This window comes from Canis lupus, chromosome 15 (genome assembly GCF_011100685.1).
Source record: "Canis lupus familiaris isolate Mischka breed German Shepherd chromosome 15, alternate assembly UU_Cfam_GSD_1.0, whole genome shotgun sequence".
NCBI classification, from domain to species: domain Eukaryota; kingdom Metazoa; phylum Chordata; class Mammalia; order Carnivora; family Canidae; genus Canis; species Canis lupus.
Window position 1 is genome coordinate 45,024,053 of NC_049236.1, and position 24,925 is coordinate 45,048,977.

Consider the following 24,925-nt stretch of genomic DNA (forward strand, 5'->3'; position numbering starts at 1 on the left):
CAGGAGCCTATGGCCCAGGGGTGACTTCTAAGTGTGGTGCATGAGGACCCTCCTGTCTGGCCTCCCTCCCCCATGTCTCCTGCTTCTTCCCTCTCCTCCCGCAGTGCTTCCTCCCCAACCCTCCCTCTGTAGTGCTGTGTGGCTACTAGGCCTTTGCACACGAGCTCCTCTGGCCTAGAATGCCTACCACCTGCGTCTTGCTTCACCCACTCCTCTGGCCCTCAGCTCTTAGGTCGCCTCCTCTGGGATGCCATCCTCAAAGTCCCATGCTGGCCATCAGGCCCTTTCTATTCTGTGCTTCCCAACCTGTGACACGTTCCAGCCCAGTGCTCACTGCACTTACTAACACCAGCTACTTCTTCTTCATCTTGAGCAGACAGTAGGTGCTCAAAAGGAGGGTGTCAAATGAAGGGATCTGTATTTTTCCAGATCCCGTCCTAAATTTACTGTGCAGACTATCACTCCGTTTTTACTACATTCTTTAAGTAGGAGAAAAAATGGCAATAATTTAAAAAAGCAAACAAACTTACTAGAAAGAGTTTTCTTTTTAAAGTAAAATTTAAATATAGGACTCTTTTCATCTTGCTATCACTGCAGTAATATAAATGAAGCAAATTAATTTTAATGCTCCCAGGTACTGATTCTGTGTCACCATGGTTGACAGGATCCAACTAGACTTTATGAGATGGCATTTGACTTTATGGAAGTGAACACTATGCACGCATTTACAATTTTACAGGGGCTTTAAGCTGTCATGCTGAAAAATGTTTATAAAACATTAATCAAAAAATGCCTCTTTAATACAATGCATTGTCTGAAAGATGTTAGAAGGCGCATATTGTAAATGGATTCTTTTTCTGACTAAAGTAATTTCCACCAAAAGCATTTCCCCATTGCTCCACAAGTACACTGTGTGGATAGATAAAGAGCACTTTCCCAGCACATTACTACCTGCTCCAAACACTTGGGAAATCAGTAATGTACAGCATGCCATATTTCCATGTCACACATGACACATTCGTCAAAAATTATCCAACAGAGTTTGACACTGCAGCATATTCCATAAGCAGAGCTTTCAACTGACATCTGCCAAGTAGGAACTTCAAGTGAGAGCTTTCTTCTTCTAACAAGCAAGTAAGGAGTTTCTTTTATCCTATACCCAGGACGGAAAGGATAAAACAATACGTACAAGAACAAGTTTTTTTTTCTCCCTATTTTAAATATGTTTATTTTATGTTCTCTGAATTAGAAAATTCCCTTTGTATCAACGTTCAAGTTGTAAGAGTTTGTACTTTCTATTGGATGGACAGTTTTTGATTTTTCCTTGAGAAACATTTTTCTTACTAGATTAAATATGGACTTTATTTATTTTTTAAAATATGGACTTTTATTTAACCCACACCAAAGGCTCAAGGCTGGTTTATTGTTCGTAATATAAAAACTATCTACTTCACATCACTGTTTAGTTCACTTGTGGGTACGCCATGTTTTCACCATCCATCCATCCATCCATCCATCCATCCATCCATCCATCCATCCGTTTTATTAAAAATCACCTTTTGAGGGATGCCTGAGTGGCTCAGCAGTTGAACCCTTGCCTTTGGCTCAGGGTGTGATCCCGGATTCCCGGGTTCGAGTCCCACATCGGGCTCCTTGCATGGAGCCTGCTTCTCCCTCTGCTTGTGTCCCTGCCTCTCTCTGTGTTTCTCATGAATAAATAAATAAAAATAAAAATAAAAATAAAAATCACCTTTTGGGCCTCTGCCGTAGGGAGGCACTGTTCTCTTTGCTAGGAATATAAGGTCAGTAGCACTGCCAAGGTTCCTGCCCTCCTGCTGCTCACCTGCTGGTAGCTCTTGCCCTGATACTTCAGCTTTCCGCCATCAGAGGGATGAGTGATAACATAGCGGGTGTAACCCCTTCTGTCACTGGCTCACCCAGTTTCTAGGACTCAGAGTTTGGGGATTATCTTTGATGAATTCCATTTGTCTCCTTACCCCTTGATCAAGTCACTGAGTTCTGTAGGTTCTTTCCTCCATCTGCCACTTCCTGTCCCCCTTAGCTTTCACTTCCACCTGCCTAATTCAGTGCCTCATAAAATTGAGCCAAGATGACTCTTACGGCCTCCTGACACAACCCCGTTTTCGGACTCTTCCTTCATCAATCCTCCAAACCACGGGCAGATTAATCTTCCCCAAACCCACATTAATTAAAGCCAGTACCCTGCTCAAGAATTACAATGACTTTCCAGTGCCCATTCATCACATTCTCTACCTATTCAACTTCAGTAAAGAACAGTGCCTACTTACAAAACAGCATTTTGTAAGTGCTTACTGCATGCTAAGTGCTTTGTCTGCATTATCTCATTTAATCCTCACAACAGCCCTGTGAAGTAGGGGCGATTTTCCCATTGAAGCCCAAGGAGACCGGGGTTTAGGGCAGCGAAGTGACTGCCTGACACCATGCATCATGCGTTTCAGTAGAGGCGGAATTGGATCTCAGCGTATTTACTTTTAATCATTGAGCTGTGCCAACTCCATTAAACCAAACTTTCCATTGCCAACTGCTGTCACTGGCTCAGGTCTAGCACTTCCCTGTCTTTGTAAAAGCTGAGCCTGATTTTGCCCTTTCTTCCCATGTGCCTAAATCCTGTGGGTTCATTCAGGCTCAGCTTTCTATCTCTACCCTGAAGGTGGCCTCTCTACTGATTTCCTCCTCTTTTGAGGAAAGAAGTCGCTCTTCCTCCTGGCATCAGGTACTGTAGCATTTGCTCATGCTGCCATTATTTTCTTTGGGGTAGGTTTTCTTTTCCCCTGAACATAGGCAAAATTATTACATTTTTCTTTAATCTCCTGCAGTATTTAAGCACAGGACTGCTACCTAAGAAATGACTGATTATTTAAGAATCAGTACTAATGTAATGTTTCCTATTTAAAAAGCCCAGGATTCAGAACAAACACTAGTTGCTCTGCTAGATTGCAGAGAGAAAGCCTCCACACACCTCTTGGGGAGAGGACCGTATTTCCTGAGATAAAATATATTTGCTGTGGCAGGAAGGAAAGAAACTGGACTGACGAGGAACAGAATTTGAAAGGAGTACTGAAGTGTGGAAAAGGAGAGGAAATATACTGAAAAACACGGAGTCCTTTGAAGTCTGATACTATACTCACACGCCCACATAGCTAAGATCACGTCTATTCCAATCACCTGGATCATTTCCTGTCTTTCAGGGGTTCATTCGCCTGAATTCACAGGACTTCTTTTCCATTTAAAGGCTTTCTCAGACTTCTCATTGAGTTTTGGAGAGAGCTGCTGGCAAATCTGGAATCCAGTTGCTCCTCTCCTCAGTTGTCATGGTGATCTCTCGCTTTTGTTTAGTCTGTTCTTAGTTAGAAACATCCATAAGTTTACTATCTAAATGTCCCACACATTGTTATTTGGATTTTAGCTCTTCCTCAGTGACTCTCCCAGAAAAGACCATGTTTGCCTTTAAAAGTCATTGGGATAGATGGTCTCCCCAATCATAACATAATCCAGGAAGGCAGTCGCTGTTTGAGGAACAGAGACACTCTTCTCCAGCATCATTAAGTGCCAGTCTCAGTCTGCTTCACACACACACACACACACACACACACACACACACACACACAGTCTTTCTCTTTTGAAACAAATAGTCACAGAAAGTCAAACTCACTGCCACTAATTTATCTCAATTACCAAACAAAGGAGCGATTACATGCCATTTCTAGAGCACAACATGATGCCAGGATAAAGTATAACAACGGTTTTAGAATTTGGTTAGAAAAGGCTTTCACTTAGGATAACCTAAAGCATGCTAATTTTTAGTAATATAGCTGTCATTTTGATGCAGCAACTCATAATCTATTATATCCAGTCGCCTACAAGAGGCAGGTCAGTGTAGCAGTCAAAAAGCCTGACATAGGGAAAAAAAAAGAAAAGAAACCTGACACAGACACAGGAGTCAAAGAGCCCTGGGTTAGGCCCAGGTCTACCAATTACCACCTGTGTGACCTTGGTTGGGCAAATTATTAAACCTCAGTTTTCACATCTATAAAGTGTACTTACTTTGTAGGATTTTTTTTTTTTTTAACATAAGCACTAAGTGAAATAATACACAGAGTCTGGTAAGTAGTAAGTTCATCCATTATGCATTAGACACTCTTCTAGGAACAGTGAATTCATGGGTAACCGTCCCCTGCCCAAGGCCTTCAATGAGTGTATGCTCTTGCTCACTTAACAGAGAGAGAAGATAGAGAGTACCATGCCAAATCTAGGTAAAGAGTGAAGTCCACCCAATAACAACATCATGGCACGTGGCAGTGAGAGGATGCAGTATGGCTGTCTAGGAACACAGTGGTTAGGCAAATGGGTTCAGTGAACACCTGGGTTATTCTGATTTTTGTCTGTCTTTTAGTGAGGGTGAAAAGAAAAGCCACCTACTTCTAGATGGATGGGTATGGCTTGGCTTGCTCTCATTCAGAGGTCTGCTGGATCAGTTAAGAGCTACCCCAAGGAATGGCCTTTTGGGGCAGGAGCTATTTAGTCTGCACAGCCCCCAGAATGACATTCTGCTTATAATCCTGGCTATTCTAGGACTCCTCCCAAACCCATTCTGGTATGTTCCAAAGGCTGACAAGTCAACTTCCTGCAGATTCCCTCAGGAAGGGGGACAGGATGTCACAGATCCTGTGATCTGCTCTCATTCACTCCCATCTAAATGACTGGTCTTTTGCTCAAACTCTCCAAGGTATTTTAATATGCGGACTATGCTGCCTTACTCTTGCCAATGATTTACATTTTGCTCGCTTTCCTGTTCTTTTCGTGTCATTCCATTTTAACTGGAATCTCGTGCCATATTATCTTTGATATGGCTCAACCACAGCATCAGAAACTCTATTGCTGCTTTACAAGACACAGTAGAAAACATTTTTTGTCCTTTTTGTATAAAGAGTCATCCAAAATGAGGTACAATAGAATAATATGCGCAAATATGAGCTCTCTAGCAGTTTCCCCAGTGCCCAGTGTGGGGTTCATGGAACCTACAGAGATGTTGAGCATTTCCAAACTGCTGAATACAAAGGCAACAATGGCAGTTTTGGGATCTCTGACAAACCCCCTTGGCTGGACCTCTGGCAGAGAAACACAATAATCTTGCACCAATTTAACAGATACAAATGGAATTTTAATTTCTAACCTCAGAAGCCCGAAAACTGTCACACTGGTTATCTCCGGAGATAGCATGGGGACTTCAAGATCCACAGAGGAGATGTCAGCAAACATGCCTCACAAACTGGCCTCAAACACCCCCTCTGCTCTCCTCTCAGGAGCTCATGCTGCTCTCTGACCGCTCGCCCCTCTACAGTCCAGTGGAAGGCCTTAAATATCAGATTTCTTTTCTAATGTAAAACTTTCTTGAGAGATTTATCTTTCAGCAGAGCTCAAAAAAATATGTATTTTTTATCCAAAAGGGAGAATAAGACCTGGAAGAGCAGGCAGTGAACAAGTGTAAGGTGACAAACTACATGTCCAAGGCCATTATTAGGAGGAAGGGACCAAAAGCTTTAGGAAATGGAACTTCAGAAGCCACACCTGACTTCATGGGTGTTTCTGGTCTTCATTTGAATGTTGGTAAGGGCAGAATGCAGATCATGGAAGACAGTTACATGGGGTTTCCTGGGGGTCAGATCGTAGAGGATGATAGTTACACGGGGCTTCCTGGGGATCAGATCGTGGAAGATGATAGTTACACAGGGCTTCCATTTGGAGAGTGTGCAAAACATAAATTCATTCACTCCTCATGTCTACACTGTGAGTAAAGCGTCCATTCTTTTTTTTCTTTTTTTAAGATTTTATTTATTTATTTGAGAGTGTGAGACAGAGAGTTTGAGCAAGAGGGCACAAGCAGGGGTGAGGGGCAGAGGGACAGGGAGAAGCAGGCTTCCTGCTGAGCAGGGAACCCAAGACTGTGTGGGGGGGCTCAATCCCAGGACCCCGGGATCACGAAGGCAGACGCTTCACCGACTGAGCCACCCAGGCGTCCCTAAAGCTTCCATTCTTATCTCCACTTCTCAGATGAGAAACTTGAGGTAGCAGTAGGTACCAACTTCCGCAAGGCCAGGCACAGCTAGTGACCAGAGGAAGCTGGGATGTGCATACAGACTGGCTCCATCATCTGTGGCCTTCAACCAGGCTGTGTGCCTGCAATGCCTGAAATGCTAATTCGTCAGAGTGCTTAGGGACCCCAGACACAAGAGATGCTTGATAATAATGACACTGAAAACAGAGAGTGAAACCAAGAAAGATAATATTTACGCAAGAAAAAATCTGAAAGGAACAGAGAGGTACTCCTTTCAACAAAGGTGCTTATGGGGTTGGCCTTTTACTAGCTTCAAATAAAACATGGTTTATGACCATTTGTGGCCCATTAGGAAAATAAAAGATGGTGTTTTAGTCTTCAGTTACCTGGGCTGTAAGCCCATCACTTTGCTGAAAGTTTTATGTAAATAAAGATGCAAGAAAAGACCAAAATGAGCAGCTGGTGTTATTTCTGTTTTGAAACAGGTACGTTCTGATTGGAAAAGACGTTTAATGAATGGCCTGAGCTGGCTCACCAGATGCTGACAATGAAACATTTAACTCTACCAATTGAAGGTTTCTGCCTCAGAAGATTAGGTACACCTTCACCTGTCTGACAGCGTTGTAGGGGTAATTAGCAAACAGGGAATTCAAGAATGAATTAAAGAACTGAGCCACAGAGCCTTCATTCAAATGCTAGCTGTGTCTTCCAGGAGGGGTCACTGGATTTATGGAGACAAGGTGGGCAGGAAGTACACTGAGATTACTTTTTTCCTTTTTCTAGGAAACATCAAAAATAGATGGAGGCTTTCATAGGACAAAAATAACACAAGGTCATCAGAATATATTTAACACAATCATCAATACAGAACTGGCCCCTGGTTCAGAACAGAATTCACTGAACTCTGGCTCTGGAAAGCCTTGTTTAATGTTATAGAAGTTTTTAAATGTGTTTGTACATAAATGAAAAAAAACACTCAAACCTTTTAAGTCCAAGGCAAAAAGAAGCTGATGGATGGGATATATGCACCACTCCCACCCTCTAAACTTGGTGCTCCTCAAATTCTGCACTGATAATCCTCTTAATAGCAGATAGTGGCACTTCCAGAAGGCTTCCACGTCTTAATTAAGTGGAAAATGTGAGTAAGCTGTGACACAACTGTACAGTGTTTTTTTAATATACATTTTTGGTTTTGTCAACATGGCCATTAATCACCCTCTGGTGGTAATTTTTGTCTTGATGGTACCACGTTTATGATGTACATCAAACCTCAGAAGAGATGTCTCCTGACACAAAAGAATGAGGCAGTTTTGCTTTAGGAATTAGAAATCAGCACTATTTATCCTTAAATCCATCTGTTTTATTTTTTTTTTTTAAAGATTTCTTTACTTGAGATAGAGCACGCAGAGGGGAAGAGCCGCAGGAGAGAGAGAGAGAGAGAATCTCAAGCTGACTCTCTGCTGAGTGTGGACCCCAATGCAGGGCTTGATCTCACGACCCATGAGATCATAACCTGAGCTGAAATCACAAGTTGGACACTCAACCAACTGAGCCTCCTAGACCCCCTAAATTCATGTTTTAAAAAGGTCAGCTCGGGTTTCTGTGGTTTAACTTGGCTAGGTGATGTCCTACCAGCCCCCTCCCGCCCTTTATTTATTCTGAATGATACAAAAATTGGGGAGTTATGGTCTCATTTAGAAGGTTTGTAGGCAGAGGAAGGAATTGAGAAAGCCCTGGGAGCCATTTCTGGACACAATGATGTTTTCCTAATCCCTTTAGTTTTTCTTAACCTCTGAGTACTTCACCTATTTAAGAGAACTGTGGATTTTCACAAGTCAGTACAAACAAGCGGCCACTTTCATCAACAAATGAGTAGATAGCATCCTGTGTTGCAGTCTTGCTGGAACACAGTAGGGCATAAATGTACACCAACACAGAAAGCAGGCTAATGTCTCAGACCCAGCTACACGTCAGAATCACCTGAGTGGCTTTTAGGATGTCTGATGCCTGGATCTATCCTGAGAGATTCCAACTTAATGGCAATGGGGAGGGGTCTGGGCATCATGGTTCTTGGATGGCTGGCTCTCAGGTGATTCTAATGTGAGCTGGGCTGAGAAGCCAGCTCTGGTAAGAAGGGGGAGCAAGAGGACTCTAGAAGATTCTGGAGGTAGACAGATGGTCTCGTGTGCTGTCTCTGCTGTTTACTCATAGTGTGAACTGGGGTGAGTTATCTGACCTCACGGAAGCAGAGTTTTCTACTTTGGATGGTGGGATTAATAACAGCAGGGCTGTCATGAAGCTTACCTGAGATAATAAGGCACGTATGTGCCTGACACAGTGCCTGGCATGGAGTAGGCACCGCATATACATGAGAGCCCGCTCCTTAAGGTTTCAAAGTGTCTTCACATTGACTTTTCTGATTCAATGTTCACTTTAGCCTTGTGAGGCAGGAGAATAATACAGGCCTGCAAGTTTGGATGTCAATATGTCTGGCTGATTTAGAATTTCATATCATTTTATTATCAAAATAACTTCACATCCTCTCTAACCTCTGATGTGCCTGAAGGCTCAGTCCCCAGAGTGCCTTTTTCCTCCATCTCCATCCTCCTTAGTGATCTCATCCAGTCCCGCGAACTTAACCTCTATATGATGAAAATTCTAGACTCACAAGGCCAACTCACCACTGGATATTGAGAAGACATGTCAAACTTAACATGTTCAAAACAGAACTGTTGACACTTCCCCGCATCCCCCTTCTACCACCAAAATCTGTTCCTTTGCCACCTTCCCTAATCCAGTTAAGTGGTAATTCCAGTCTTCCAGCTCCTCAGGCCAAACGCCCTGGAATATCTTGAATTCCCCTTTCTCTTATAAGCATATCCAGTTTATCAGGAAGTCCTATAAGCTCTGTGTTCAGAATTACATCCAGGATCCAATACCACTTCCACTACTCTTACCACTTTGACCCTAAACTTTTGTCTGGAGTAAAGCTTCTTAACTGACCTTTCTTTCCTCATGGGCTGTCCCCTTCTTTCTGCCCATCCAACCCCAGGCTTTTATTTAACACAGCAGCCATAGGGGTCCCTTCTTTTTTCTTTTCTTTTCTTTTCTTTTCTTTTCTTTTCTTTTCTTTTCTTTTCTTTTCTTTTCTTTTCTTTTCTTTTCTTTTCTTTTTCTTTTCCTTTCCTTTTCTTTCTTTCTTTCTTTCTTTCTTTCTTTCTTTCTTTCTTTCTTTCTTTCTTTCTTTCTTTCTTTCTTTTCTTTCTTTCTTTCTTTCTTTCTTTCTTTCTTTCTTTCTTTCTTTCTTTCTTTCTTTCTTTTTTATAGATTTAAAAAAAATTTATTCAGAGAGAGAGAGAGAGAGGCAGAGACACAGGCAGAGGGAGAAGCAGGCTCCATGCAGGAAGCCCGATGCGGGATTGAGTCCCGCATCTCCAGGATCACACCCGGGCTGCAGGCGGCGCTAAACCGCTGCGCCACCGGGGTTGCCCCATAGGGGTCCTTTCAAAGTGCAAGTTGGATCTTGTCACTTAGCCTACCCAAAACCTTCCAGTGGCATCCCCTCTTATTCTGAGTGAAAGGTTTAGTCCTTATAATGGCCAACAAGCCTTTTACAGTACCACTCACCCCTCTCCCACTACCTTGTGCCATGGCTCCAACAGCCTCTCCCTCACTCATTCCCCTCCCCAAGCCTTGTATCATGGCTCCTACAGCCTCTCCCTTCCTCACTGCCCTCTCCAAATACTGGCCTATTCCTTGTCCTCCAGCTGGCCTACCACACTGTTGCCTCAGGTACTTTGCCCTCACCATCCCCTTCACTTGGAGTCTCCTTGCCTTAGATGCCCACATGGCTCACTCCCTGGTTCCTCCTGGACTTTGATCCAATGCCCCCTTTAAGTCTAAAAGTTTCCCACCTCCACTCTGGTACTCCTAGTCTCCCATTCTCCTCATTCCCCTTCCCATATAATGATTCTCTCTTTCTGTATGACATTTATCATCACCGGATAGTTACATGTTTAAGTGTTTGTCTGTTTAATCCTGCTGGTAAGGGAGCTAGATAAGGCAAGAACTTTTCTGTCCTTTGTTCACTGCTGTCCCTGGAACGGGGCCTGTCATACAAGTAAGCACTAAATAAACACTTGGTGAGCAAATGAATGGATCAAGTAAATTGTGTTTTAAAAGCACCTTTTCATCGGCACCAGTGCTTTCTGTCTGGTTTTCCACTGTCAGTGCAGAAGGGTTTGTTTTTTATTAATACGTAGAAAGTTTGTTCTGGTAGTACTAGAGTACTAGAGCACTAGTACTAGATACATTAGTTATAGTACTGAGAGTACCACTACATAGAGCAAACATGCAGCGAAGGCAGGTCTGGGAAGTGGCACAGCCATGCCATCATTACTGTGCTTAGCTTCAGGGGAGATGACATTCCAAATGAGCTGGCTTCCTGGGGCCCAGAAAGCTTTTGAGTTGTGTCCAATTTTATATCTCCTCTTGCCCCCACGGTAACTTGTCAAAAACCTACCGAGTACCCCATAGCATTAAAAAAGTGGGCAGCTAACTTTAATTTCTGGCTGGAGTTGTTTGGATGGGGCTGTAGATGGGGGACAAGGAAGTGGTGGGTGTCCCCCTTGTTTTGCAGCTGCGGGCTTGTTTGTTCTTTGCTGTAAAGAGGCACAGAGCTGGCTGTCAATAGATACATGCACACTGGTTTATAGTGTCTGATTCAATTAAGGGAACTTCTGGGAAGAGACACGACCAAATAAATAATTGGAGAGATGCACCTCTGAAATGACAATTGTTATTCACAGGTCTCTGTTTGCAAGTGGAGATTGAGAGACACGAACTTCAAGTGAATGAGATCTCCTGGGTGAGAGTCTTCACTTCAAACACAGTAAACAACTGTTGTTCTGTGATGCACATTTTAGTACTGCTACGGGCAAACTTTCTAAATATTAATAATAATAATAAAGACCAAACCCCTCTGCAACTGACAGCGAGTGTAGAGCTAGCGGGAAGCACTGGGAGATGGGCTGCTGTCAGCTCTCCTGGATGTGCAAAGGCCTCATCAGAATGGACAAGCTCCAGAACACCATAATTGTGTTCCCCTCATTTCTTGTGGCATTTCCCTTTCAGAAGCATGGAGTGTATATGACTTTGGGTACATTATTGATTATTAATGTGTAAAATTAACCTCCTTAGAGCTACTTCTAACTATGTGGGTGGGTGGTTTTTACTTTGAAATAAATATGAAGCTCGGGAATTAAAAGTCTGCACTAACTTGATGCACTAAAAGTTGACATTGGAGACCTACAGCTTGATAAGCATTTTGTACATAGTTCGGGGTGCCCCTGCAAGTCATGATCAGCTGCCGTGAGGCTGGTGCAGGTACACACTAGCCCCTCTTGCTCTGGTCCCATCACTGAGGCTAAATGAGAGGCAGACAGCTAACACACCATTCTTAGATATTTCTAGAAGTCTGGGTGATGTGATGGAAAGGACCTGGTCTTTGATGTCAGAGGCCTGGGTTTAAATCCTGACCATGCTGCCTGTCAGCTATATGATCAGGTGATCTAACCCTTATACCTTTAAGTTTCCATATCTGTTTAAAATGAGGTTAAAATAACTGTCTTGGAGGAGAGTTGGAGGTTTTAGTGAGGCAGTGTTGGTCAAGTACGTAGTTTGGTGCCTGGCATAGAGTCAGCACCCCCCAAAATGATTCTGATTATTGTTATGATTATGGGATAGAAAAAATGATTGTGATTATTGTTATCATTATGAGATACTACTGTAGGGCTCAGATTTCAGTAGTTTATAGGACTGAACAGGGAAGGGGCTTGCCACTGAAATCATCCAGGGTGAGGTCTGAAGCATTCCTAAAGCTTTTGTGACTGCTGAGGATTGCCACAGGAACTGAGACTTCCTCTTTAGGGTGCTGCCAAAACCTTCATCTGTCTGCAGTTTATGGATAAGTGCTTGCGGTTCTGTTTGGGTTGCTGTCCCTTTCAGAGTGCTGACTTCTGGAAAGCAGAGATTCTATCTTGTGCTTCTTTTCTTTCTTTTTAAATTTTAATTTAATTCTTTTAAAAAAGGATTTATTTATTTATTTCAGAGAGAGAGAGAGAGAGAGAGAGAGACAGAGAGAGTAAGCATGAGCAGGGGAAGAGGGGCAGAGGGAGAGAGAGAAGCAGATTCCCCACTGAGCAGGGAGCCCGATGCAGGGCTTGATCCCAGGACCTTGAGATCATGACCTGAGCCAAAATCAAGAGTTGGAGGCTTAACTAACTTAGCCACCCAGGTGCCTTTCTTTTCTTTCTTTTTAAAAAGTCTTTCCATGCTATCAGTTACACTGATTTTATATATTTCTTTTCATGAAAGGACTTATATAAGGGTAACTTTCAAATACCAGGCATGCTGAAATTATTTTAAACATGCCTAAACTTTACTCTTAGCTTAAAGAAAGAAAGCTTCACTTTTGGAGTGACTGTTAAGGGTGATGGGTAGGCACTAAATGAATGGCTTTCCTTTGATCAGGCTATGCCTTGTGAAATACTGGCATACTTCCACATCTAAATGCTGTGGTTTAACCAGATTGATGCAAAGGGAACTCAAAAGACCTTTGAAGTTCAGGCACAAATATAGGTATAGATTAGAGAAACAGAAGTAAATTTTTATCCTTCCTAGACACAACCACAATATCACATACTGAAGCTGTGGAACCAGGTAAGTGATTCTGAGAAATCAGAATCCAAGCCTACTGAGTTATTTTTAAAATTTATTGCTTATCTTTTAATGGTACTTTTTGGTATGTCATGAGCATCTATGTTCTAAGTATCTCCTTTTGGCTAATAATGAGATAAAAAGTATCCACATCATAGCCAGACTAAAGTTAAAAACAAACAAACAAACAAAACAAGACCCCAAATCAACCATGCCAAGTTGACCCAAACTAGTTTTCACTATCATTAAAAAGCACTAACACAAAATTTGCCTGAATGTTCTGCTAGGTCAAAAGCTTCCCTAAAGACCTAGGCGGGTGAGCCACCATCTTTGGAAACCAAGAGGTGATTCTGGATGCATGTATTATGGTGGCTTTAAAATTTCAGATGCATAATACTATTTTTTTTGGTATATTTCAAAAATTGGACTCCAGGGGCTTATTCTTAAAAATTCTGAATCAGATGAATTCAATTCATCTCCTTTTTTGTTTCTTTAAAGGAAGTGACTTGCTGTAATTTAGAAGGCCATCCTTGGAGAAATATTGATCTTAAGGTACCCCTCTAAAGGCTCAAGATTCTAAAGCTGAATACCTTTCAAAATCAGAGAATTATATAACGTTAGAATAAGAAGGGCCCCAGAGATCATCTAGCCTAAATTTTGTATTGCTAGTGGACCACAGTTCTGATACTAGAGCAGAAAACTTTCTGAAGAACTCTCATCACAGTTCAGCACGTGGCTAAGAGTCAGACTTGGTGTGAGTTCTGGTTCTGCCACCTGGGTCATGTGACTCGGGTAAGCTGCTTATCACTTAGGAACCTCACTTTCCCTATATGGGGTGATTGTGAGAGTAATGTGAGCTGATGTGTGTAAAGAACTGTTGGGAAGTGACCTATACCAGGGTTGTCGTGAAGAAGTTTCTGATTCTTTCTGGCAGATAATGTGTAGTGGCCAAAGAAAGAATTTTAAGGTAGGTGAAGATGAGCTACACTCCCATAAGCTGGCTAGCAGGTTTGAATGAAAGCAAGCTGCCACATACCCAGGTATTTTTATTTATTTTTTATTTTTTAAAGATTTTATCTACTTATTCATGAGAGACACAGAGAGAGAAAGAGGCAGAGACACAGGTAGAGGGAGAAGCAGGCTCCATGCAGGGAGCCCAACGTGGGACTCGATCTGGGGTCTCTGGGATCGTGCCCTGGGCCAAAGGCAGGCGCCAAACCGCTCAGCCACCTAGGGATCTCCCTACCCAGGTATTTTTAACTGAACACATATCAGTAGTCACACACAAACACAGTTTAAACAACCTATCCTGTCCACTCAAAGTTCCAATTCTGACCTTTCAAGTGCTCTCACTAGCCCCTTGCACGCGGTCTCTCAAAGCACACACAGCAACATTCTAGAGCAGGATTCTGATTCTGACCCGTACAGTCAGCCTCAGGCAACCACAGGTCCTCCTCATAGCAACAGAGCACAAAACCATGCAGGGATGAGCCTCCAGCACAGCCCCGAGGATTTCATATTTGAGCCACCGGATTGACTAGATTCTTTGTAAAAAGTAGGAAGTAGCTCTAAAGTTTTCAGACAGTCTACATATCAGTGAGAGTTAATTCATTACATTTATCATGCTAAGTAACAAGCCAGTAATTTCATCAATAAAAACCTATTTCAGAATGCATTATGCTGATTAGCAAAAATCTCTGGTTGAAAGATATAGATAACAAAAGCATTTGTTGGAGCTGCCTCTGGAGTATTTCCTTTCTGATGAAATAGTAGCTGAACACTTGGGTGAGAATTTTCCATTGGAGCAACTGGCCCTAACTAGTACATACATATGTGATGCCACACTATGAACACAAAGCTATTTTCAAGTAAATTACTTCATGTAACAAGCACATAGCACAGTATTTGCCTATTAAGTACCCAATTACTGTTAGCTGTTATCATTATTCCTACTACTATTGAAAACATGATGAATAGAGACACAATTAAAAAATAAATTAAAAAAGGTGTAGAAACTCTGTACTAAAAGCTGTATTAATAAAACCTAAATGCAGATGATCTCCTATAACCACAAATCAAGAATTGTTCTGGGTTTTAATTTAGCTTGGATTCCTACATGGTATCAGAAATTTGGGTTAAAGTTTAAATAAAAAAAGACAGTAGAAGCTAAAGCCTACATGGTAACTATCTGAGGAAGAGGATAAAATCTCACCAAGAAGGTATAAAGTAATAATTTTCAGACTTTGGATTATGACCCATTAATGAGTTGCACATCAATTTAATAGGATTTATCTACCACTTGTATAGAATATGGAATGTATCACATATGTATCACATATGGAATGTATATCACATAAAGTAAGAGTGCATATTATTTTGTAAACCTTTTACAACAGGCAATGCATCCTAGATCACACTATAAAATGTATTTCTAACTGCAGGTTGTAGTTAAATACATTTGACAATCTATGGCATAGGAACCATGAAGAAGGAGAAGCATGTGGGGTATCAGGGCACTAATCTTCCAGATGAACATCTCCTGGCATATCTTTGAGATTAATGGTACCTGAGGGTCAGGGTAATAAACCCAAAAACCAAAGAGGTTTTATTATCTTTAATTTCATACTTGCTGCCTAGGACCTGGGAACTTCCTAAATTTTTTTTATTATATAAGTCTAGATATGCTAGTAATGATTTTCAGACACCAAATTCAGAATCAAAAACTCAAAACAAAATAATTCACAAACCTCTGAGGAACCTAAGTGTATCACTTTGAGAACTTCATTTCTTTCTTTCTTTAAATGGATCAGAAAATGGTACAAAATGGCAGATACTCCCTCACTTTCATTTAGCATAGTACTAAAATCTACTGTCTATAATTTCAGTGGCATCTTTAAGAATCTATCAAATGGTCCCCAAAATGCCTTTCATTATGGAACCTTTACTCTAGCAGCAAACTGCAGGACAGAAATATATTTGTGGCTACTGCTTGAACACAACCATCTATTTTTTAGTCTCTACTCTGGATTTTTATTTCTACTTTAACAGTTTATTGTCATACACCACCATGTCTCTTAGTTTGCAAGAAAAGAGTGGAGACAGTGATGCCTCATGAAAGGCAGGGGCTGGCTCATTAAGACTCAGTTTAAATAGAATGTAGAATATAACTTTTTTTGAGGGGGGTATTATGTCTCTTGAAATCTTATTTATTTTTATTTTTTATTTAAATTTAATTTAGTTAATATATAGTCTATTACTAGTTTCATGGATAGAATTTAGTGATTCATCAGTTGCATGTAACATCCAGTGCTCATTACATCATGTGTCCTCCTAAAGCCCTTCACCTAGGTACCCCATCCTTCCATCTACCTCCCCTCCAGCAACTCTCAGTTTGTTTCCTATAGTTCAGAGTCTCTTATGGTTTGCCACCCCCTCTGTTTTACTCTGGTGATGGGAATGCAAACTGGTGCAATCACCTAGAAAACACTATGGAGTTTCCTCAAAAAGTTAAAAGTAAATTGCCCTATATCCCAGCAATTACACTAGTAGGTATTTATCCAAAGGATACAAATATAGTGATGTGAAGGGGCATCTGCACCCCAGTTTTTATGCAGCAATGCCCACAACAGCCAAACTGTGGGAAGAGCCCAGATGTCCATCGACAGATGAATGGACAGGATGTGGTATGTATATAAAGGAATATTAGTCAGCTATTGAAAAGAATGAAATCTTGCATTTGCAACGATGTGGAGGGAGCTAGAGGGTATAAGGCTGAGTGAAATAAGTCAGTCAGAGAAAGACAAATACCATATGATTTCACTCATATGTGGAACTTAAGAAACCAAACCGATGAGCACAGGGGAGGGAAGAATATAACTTACTGTTATTAAAGAAGGTGGAAGGAATGAGTACCAGTTTATGACTGGGCCATGTGGAAATATGTGCTTATGGGGACAATGATAGATACTGAGTATTTTATTTATTTATTTATTTATTTATTTATTTATTTATGATAGTCACAGAGAGAGAGAGAGAGAGGCAGAGACACAGGCAGAGGGAGAAGCAGGCTCCATGCACCGGGAGCCTGATGTGGGATTCGATCCCAGGTCTCCAGGATCGCGCCCTGGGCCAAAGGCAGGCGCCAAACCACTGCGCCACCCAGGGATCCCCGATACTGAGTATTTTTAAACTATTTTATAATTAGCAATGTCATCAGACGTGATTTTCTTTTTTAAACAATAAAATACTCCAAACTCACACCAAGATCACACATTTACAGTATGTGGAATCAGTATAGCACCTTTTGATCTTCAAAGTGCTGTCATATCTTACTACCCAGTGCAGTTCTGGAAGTTGGGAGGCTGAGAATCTGGTCTCCATTAGTTATATGGTCTGGGGTAAGCCTGTAAAATTTTTCCATCTCTTTGTAAGCACTATAATTACTGACCTCCTAATAGTCAAGGTTTTCAGGTTACATGATTTACTCAGCTCAATGCTTTAAAAAGTGCTTCCCAGTCATGGGGCAGTTTAATTCTATACACCAAATAGAGTCACAGGTAAGTTTTAGGGGAAAAGAACAACAGAAACAGAAACTTCTGTATTTCAATCCCATCTCCTCTTGAGAAAAGAATGCGGATGTTATTAAGTGATCTCTTTAGCCCAAATGGCAAGTAGCCCTGTCACATTCTCAGATAGCTTCCAAGTAAAACTGAAAATAAGATCCTTTGCAGATTCTGTTTCTTTAACCTCTTTCAGAAGAAGCAAGAACTGTATTTCCTTCCCTATAGTATTATACCATCACTTACAGAATTGTTTGCGAACTCTTTTCTCTTTCATACATGGCAGGGAAACTGCTATCTTAAGGAATGGAAATATCAGTCATTGAGCACAGACTCACAGAAACTTGAGCCTGGGAGGAATGTCACATGCTGTCTTGTCCATCTTCTCACTTAACAGATGAGGAAGTTGAGGCCCACAGCAGTTACATGATTTGTTCCAGCTTTTTGGTGAGAGAATTGGAACCTGAATCTGGGCTAAAATCAGGTATGTGTTCTTTTCACTCTTTCCAGAATCCCAGTGCCTTGCCAAAAAGTTATATTCTTTTTGCTTTAATAGAATGGTTGCTTAATAGTTTCTTGTCGCAGTTCAGCTGTGTGACTGCAACCCTGGACTCATAATGAAGTATAAACAATGTGGGGGAATACCTGCCTTGATTCACCTTTGTATGCAGTGTCTAGAAATGGTAAGACACTCAGTGGACTTGTAATAGTGTTGATCACAATACTCTAAAATTTAAATAGCATTCCTTCAATTCCGAAATGCTCTTAGAAATAAGAAATGACTGAGCGTCTCACAATCGACTGCCAATAGCTGACACGCTATGAGAGTACGTGCTTTCATTGTGCTATTTAAAAACATGAAAAACTAATATAAATATATACTTAAGGATCTCAAACATCCTGAAACATTTTCTTTCTTGGTGTTGTGAGAACTTTTTTTTTTTTTTTTTACATATACTGAAACTCTAGATAAGCAAAGTGATCTGAATACTCAAGAGAAAAAGATAAATAAAATAAAAGTAAAATACTAATTCCACAGAGTATCTTGGATCGAATTACTCTCTTGATGAGATCTATTGACTGACTGTGCACTGAGCCATTGTTAACCAGGCTACAAGCTGTTCTTCAATCTCTGCTATGTAAAATACCTTGTCATTATTATACAAATACTGGCATCAAACTCTCAGAGAAGAATTTAGGAGAGTTCGTGGCTTTCACGGCAACCCACAGCAAATGATGCCGTCTTGACAAAATATAAAATTACCTCCAACCCTGAGCTGAAACTATAGGAGAGCAGCAAACAAGCCCTGTAGTATTGTTTTAGATGAAGCACAGTGATAGCTCAGTGCTTCCTTCGGGCCTCCTCTTTCTTCCTGAACGAACTCCAGGGAATGGCATCATGTCAGGCTTTCCAGATGGATTATGTGAAGCCATAGCTCAATGTCATTTTCAATAGGAAGCCTCATAATTAAAGGTCAAATAGTCACTTCATCTGCAATCAATCAATAGAAAAAGTACTAATACGAAGAACTAATCAATCAATGGCAAATGCACTAATAAAAGCAATGAATCAAATTCAGCATCTGTGTAGAGGCAAGTACACTGAAGAGATTGAGACGGGGCAAAGGCAAGAACAATAAAATAAATTGGAAGTGTAGGTACAAGAGAATATTTAGAAGGATTCTTGAGCAAGAGTTTTTATCTTTAGTTCATTAGTTACCTGGGCACCACTCAGCCTGCAATGATTTATTCTTAAATACAAATACTGTATATAATAATGAATAGTATCTCCTAAGGCTTACTTAATGTATTCTATTGGAGGTGTCATATGCAGGTGCGTGCATGTGTTCTATGTGTATAAAAACAGTAGGAAAGATACTTTGATAGTGACCTCAAAAGGGGTAGATATAGTTTCTAAATGCCAAATAGATCTATTATAATTTACTGTATTTCACCTTTGTGTGAAATACAGAGGTGAGAGACAGTATAACGCTGAGTGATATTCTCTGAGATACATACCCCGCTTTCTGGAATATGATTTTTTTCACACTTAGTGGGATGTTTTTTCATTTCCATGCAGGTGAGAATTTCCCTTAAGATAGTTAGTGGACTGTCGCTCAGGCTACTGTCATAGCACATCCTCTGTACCAGTGATGTCCTCCTTACCGGAGGACCTAAGGATCTATTTCACAAGAGAACACTGCAAAAACAAAGTGTATAAGCAGACAAAAGTCAAATTGACTCAACCCTTTTTAGCAAAACAGCTACTTCTGACAGGTGTTCAGAGCACCTGTTTGCCTGAAAATTAGGTTTCAGAAAGCATTGGGAACAGAAGACTATAGCTTTGAGATTCAGAAAAATAAAAAAGACAAAAAAAAAAAAAGATCTAATGGGTAGGCATTTTACTTATAGAATAGGGAAGATTACTGATCATGCCGCAGTATGCTTCTTGGGTCAGGCTCTTTGTTCAAAACAGCCAGCTCCGGCACAGAAGCACATGGTGGAGAGACAAAATGTCCATTTTGGTTTTCCTGACAAAAGCAAACCCCTAGGAGTGTATGGGGTTTAAAAGCCCGTTGGAGAAATGCAGGGCTGTATCTGGTGTGGCCATGGCTCAGCATCTATTCTCAGGACATGGGCTCATATGATCTCTGGCTCTGGACATCTGAGGCATCTGGCAGCACTCGCCTCTGGACACCCTACCTTTGTAACAGCCCCTTACTTTTGAGGACACTTGGAACGTTAGACATCACCACGTGGGAAATAAAGTGCAAGATGATTTCTTTGAAGTCAAAAATTAAACCAGGCCTATTACATGAATATCTAGAGGATGAGGGGTCAGGGGACTGGAGCCCTGGAAATGGTAACATAGTTGTAACTAATAGAGCTAATGATAACTAATAACAACTACTACTTAAAAGACTGCTTCTGCTTAAAAGACTATGTGCTGTATGCTAGGAAGCACACCAACTCCTGCAGGTGGGCCACAGCAATCTACACCTGTGCAGTTGTTGCACACATTCTGTCCTGTACTGACTACCTGTTATGTACAAGTGCTGTGCTAGGTACTTAACACATTGTATCTTTAACCTTCATAAACTTTATAAAGTAAGTATTATTCTGCTCCATTTTACAGATGAAAAGCTAAGGTTCAGGGAGGTTAAGCAATTTGTCCAGAGTCACAAAGTTAGGATTGGAATGTGGCTTCCAAAGCTCTCTCAACTTCCATAGGATGATATTACAAAGAAAGCCTAACAAAAATACTGCAAGGTATAGACATTCAAAACAGTTAACCCTTGAACAACATGGGTTTGAACTACATGGGTCCACTAATACATGGATATTTTTTTCGATAAACACGGTACAGTACTGTAACTGTATGTTCTCTTCCTTATGCTTTTCTTAATCACGTTTTCTTTTCTCTAGACTACTTTATTGTAAGAACACAGTATATAATATATATAATGTACAAAATATGGTTAATCGACTGTTATCAGTAAGGCTTCTCATCAACAGTAGGCTATTGATAGTTAAGTTTTTTGGGGAGTCAGAAGTTTTACATGGTTTTTTGACTATGCGGGGGGGGGGTTGGTTCCCCCAAAGCCCCCTACTCCTGCATTATTCAAGGGTCACCCGTCTATCATTCATTAAGATCAGCTGAAGCCCTACATAGCAAGTGCTCCTTAAAGAGTTTGTCCAATTTCGAAATCACTTTCCAAACTCGGCAAGATTGACAACAGATTCTATCAAACAAATATGCTTGCAGTCAGTAAAAATATTATGAAATGTCTTTGTTTTCTAGCTTACAAACTGAACTTCTTTAACATGGACAGAGCAATGTCATGATTTTCATTCTCTTAAGTGAGTCTCATGCCAAAATGTAATTTTTAATGCGAGTCTTTACCACAATGTGCTTACTACCTCAAGGAGTTTGTGAATGATGTATATTTCAGTAGCGTTCCTGACTACTTAATGACTTTTTTTTAAAGACCCTATTCATCTATTCATGAGAGACACAGAGAAAGGCAGAGACATAGGCAAAGGGAAAAGCAGGCTCCCTGCAGGGAGCCCGATGTGGGACTCGATCCCAGGACCCTGGGATCATGACCCGAGCTGAAGGCAGGTGCTCAACTGCTGAGCCACCCAAGTGCTACACTTAATGACTTTTAGTGACTAAAAGCATGGATTCAGGCACCTGGGCAGGTTACTGGGACAATGCCACTACCCTAGATAAAGCTTAGTAGAAAATAGCACTTTTCTTCTTGATGTAACTTTTGTCCATTGAATAAATACATATTTCACTTTGGGTGCTTGAATTAAAGATAACTACATTGTGTTTCTTTATAGAAATAACATTCTGAAATGAACTTTAAACTAATGTCAATATCAGATTAGAGTAACAGTATTTCTACCTTGCTCCAAACTTCCAAAAAGTAAGTTAACATTTTCCAGGGACAACTCTAGAACCTTCAAAGCCATGTTTTTGCCCATTCACTTTCTGAAGTTCCCCACCCTTCCCCATCCCTGTCACCCCCTACTACAGCTTTTGATGTGAACCTTCCACACTGAAAACTTTTTATAAGAATCAAAAACATAATTACAATTTTTAAAATTTTTTTATTTATGATAGCCACACACACACACACACACACACACACACACACACAGAGGCAGAGACATAGGCAGAGGGAGAAGCAGGCTCCATGCACCGGGAGCCCGACGTGGGATTCGATCCCGGGTCTCCAGGTTCGTGCCCTGGGCCAAAGGCAGGCGCCAAACCGCTGCGCCACCCAGGGATCCCACATAATTACAAATTAAGTTAAATCCTACAGTATTAAATTTAGGCCTTCAAAAATTGATTCAATCAAAAAAAAATTGATTCAATCAAATAATGGCATTTCAAAGGAATGACTTATCCTCACCTTTCTTTTGGTTTTTATCTACAGAGTGGACAATACTCCATTCCACTTAATTTGAAGAGTTGCTTAAGTTTCAAAATCATAATATATAACTGTCTGAGGATAACATTAGGTTGATTTTTTAAAATTTTATTTATTTATTCATTAGAGACATACAGAGAGAGAGAGCAGAGACATAGGCAGAGAGAGAAGCAGGCTTCCTGTATGAAGCCCAATGTGGGACTTGATCCCAGGACCCTGGGATCACACCCTGAGCCAAAGGCAGGTGCTCAACCACTGAGCCACCCAGGCGTCCCTTAAGTTGATTTTTAACTTTCTGAGTCACTTACCCAGTGTGAGGGACTTGTGTGTAGAACAGAAAATGATAGCCACAGTGTCTGCTGGTGTGAAACCCGAGTTATTCCTAGGGGCAAAAAAAGTGTTTTACAAATACTTGTATAAAAATCCTACTTAACACATCCCAAATCAAATGAAGTAGGTAGTACCTACCTTCATGTTAATATCATTTTGATCAATCCTGGTGATACAAGTAATTCTATGCCCAAATGTAGAGAGGTGTCTGAATTTCTTTTTAGAAAATCATTCCTGAGTCATTTATCCATGAAGAGCAAGTCTTACAAATGTATGGTGGACCCCACTTCTCCCCCCTTCCCCATCCCTCTTTCCTAACCTCTGGCAACCACCAAGCTGCTCAAAAACCTTTTTCAAGAAACAAAACAAAACAAAACAAAAAAAACCCTTTTTCATTTCAAAATGTTCTGTATATGGAATGATATGGTATGTAACCCTTTGGGATTGGCTTTTTTTACTCAACATAATTCACTAGACATTCATCTAAGTCATTGTGTATATCAATAATTTGTTCCTCTTATTGCTAAATAGTATCCCATGACATATATGTACCATAATTTGTTTAACCATTCACCTATGGAAGGACAGCTGGACTCTATCTAGTTATTGGTTATTAAAAATAAAGTTGCTCTAAAAAATATGTGGTGGAGGTCTCTGGAGATCACATACATAACCAGGCTGTGGTGTAGTGCTTTGTGAAAATCATGTAGTGGGGACCTCTGTTAGCAAAGTTACTAGGCCTATCACTTGACATTATTTCCAATGGCTGGGAAGTGTTAATGTATCTCCATAATAGTTTCCCTCAAGAAGCAGCATACCTTTCTGGCAGCAAACATGGTATGAAAAAAGATTTTTCATCATATGCTTTAGTAAAAAATATAAGTTCTCACTCCTTGAGCAGTTACTGTGTATCAGATCCTCCTCTAAGGTCTATACATTGGAAGACAACTATCCCATAAGGTAGGCGATACAATAACCCTACAGAGAGAGGAGAAAACTGAGTGACACCAAAGTTGTGTAGCTTTATCCAGGGCCCCAGAGCTAGAAAGTGACAGAGCCACAATTTAAATCAAGTTTGCTTACTAAGCCATTAGAAATGACAAATACCCACCATTTGCTTCAATGTGGATGGAACTGGAGGGTATTATGCTGAGTGAAGTAAGTCAATCGGAGAAGGACAAACATTATATGGTCTCATTCATTTGGGGAATATAAATAATAGTGAAAGGGAATAGAAGGGAAGGGAGAAGAAATGGGTAGGAAATATCATAAAGGGAGACAGAACACGAAGACTCCTAACTCTGGGAAACGAACTAGGGGTGGTGGAAGGGGAGGAAGGCGGGGGGTAGGGGTGAATGGGTGATGGGCACTGAGGGGGGCACTTGATGGGATGAGCACTGGGTGTTATTCTGTATGTTGGCAAATTGAACACCAATAAAAAATAAATTTATTATTAAAAAATAAATAAATCAAGTCTGCCTTCTGTGCCTATACTATAGGCACAGAACTGCTATGTTCTGATTGTTATATTAAGCATTAATATACTAAACTCCATTAAATGTTATGGGGATCGGTACTGGTGAATTTCATATTCCGATTTTTCTATTTTGGGACAGGAAGACATAGAGAACCAGGAGCCAAAAGGATTAGAAATGTTATTGTGGTTAGTGTGCTTGTTATGTTAGAAACTGTTCCTTCCTGCAGAATCAGGATTTGAAGGTACAGTGAAACTATTTGTTCCCTGCCTTAATTTAGCAAATGGAAAATGCTCCAGAACCTGACTCTATATGTATATAGTTGCAGATATAACAATCTACCCAATTTTTAAGGATCTCTAATGAAAGTGATCCTACCACTTTCCTTAGTAACCTCATCCTCACATAAAACTTTCAATGGAAGAAAAATCTTCCCTAAATAGATCTACACATCCTGTTTTCTTTGTTATGTACTTACTGGAGGGGAGAAGGGCCTTCTTCTCCTATACCTCTTCCTCATCCCCTGTGTTAAGAGAATATGGAAATTTCCTTTGGTCTTCTCTCTTCTGAAAAGTCATGTGTTATCATGCTTCCTAACTAGTCTTACCTCCAGCTCTTTTTGGATAACTTCCCAAATTGAATTTTTTGGTGTCTCACCTTAGTTGAAGATTCTCCATGGATATGTGACTTGAGGATAAGACTGCCTTACTGTTCCCACATTTTATTCTCATATTTATATTGTGATATTACATTTCTTTTTAAACATTGCACTATATGGCTGACATATTCCTTGATCCCTTTGTTCAT

General features: G+C 40.7%; 1 protein-coding gene and 1 long non-coding RNA gene across 9 annotated transcripts in view; one reads left to right on the forward strand and one right to left on the reverse strand.

The window, feature by feature from the left end:
- LOC102155214 overlaps positions 1 to 24,925 on the forward strand; it is a 69,526-nt gene that overhangs the window by 25,560 nt on the left and 19,041 nt on the right. For 4 of the 5 annotated variants that reach the window (XR_005370818.1, XR_005370816.1, XR_005370819.1 and 1 more), the window contains 2 exons: positions 6,583 to 6,837; positions 17,771 to 17,857. This is a non-coding gene — a long non-coding RNA (uncharacterized LOC102155214). Of the gene's footprint in view, positions 1 to 6,582; positions 6,838 to 10,905; positions 10,965 to 17,770; positions 17,858 to 24,925 lie in introns of all 5 variants that reach the window. The other variant, XR_005370817.1, reaches the window with a different exon arrangement.
- Positions 1 to 24,925, reverse strand: part of SLC10A7 (solute carrier family 10 member 7) — a 243,037-nt gene that overhangs the window by 6,757 nt on the left and 211,355 nt on the right. For all 4 annotated transcript variants that reach the window (XM_038558933.1, XM_038558936.1, XM_038558934.1 and 1 more), the window contains one exon: positions 22,622 to 22,695. In XM_038558933.1, the coding sequence (XP_038414861.1) occupies positions 22,622 to 22,695 (74 nt within the window). The remainder of the gene's footprint in view (positions 1 to 22,621; positions 22,696 to 24,925) is intronic.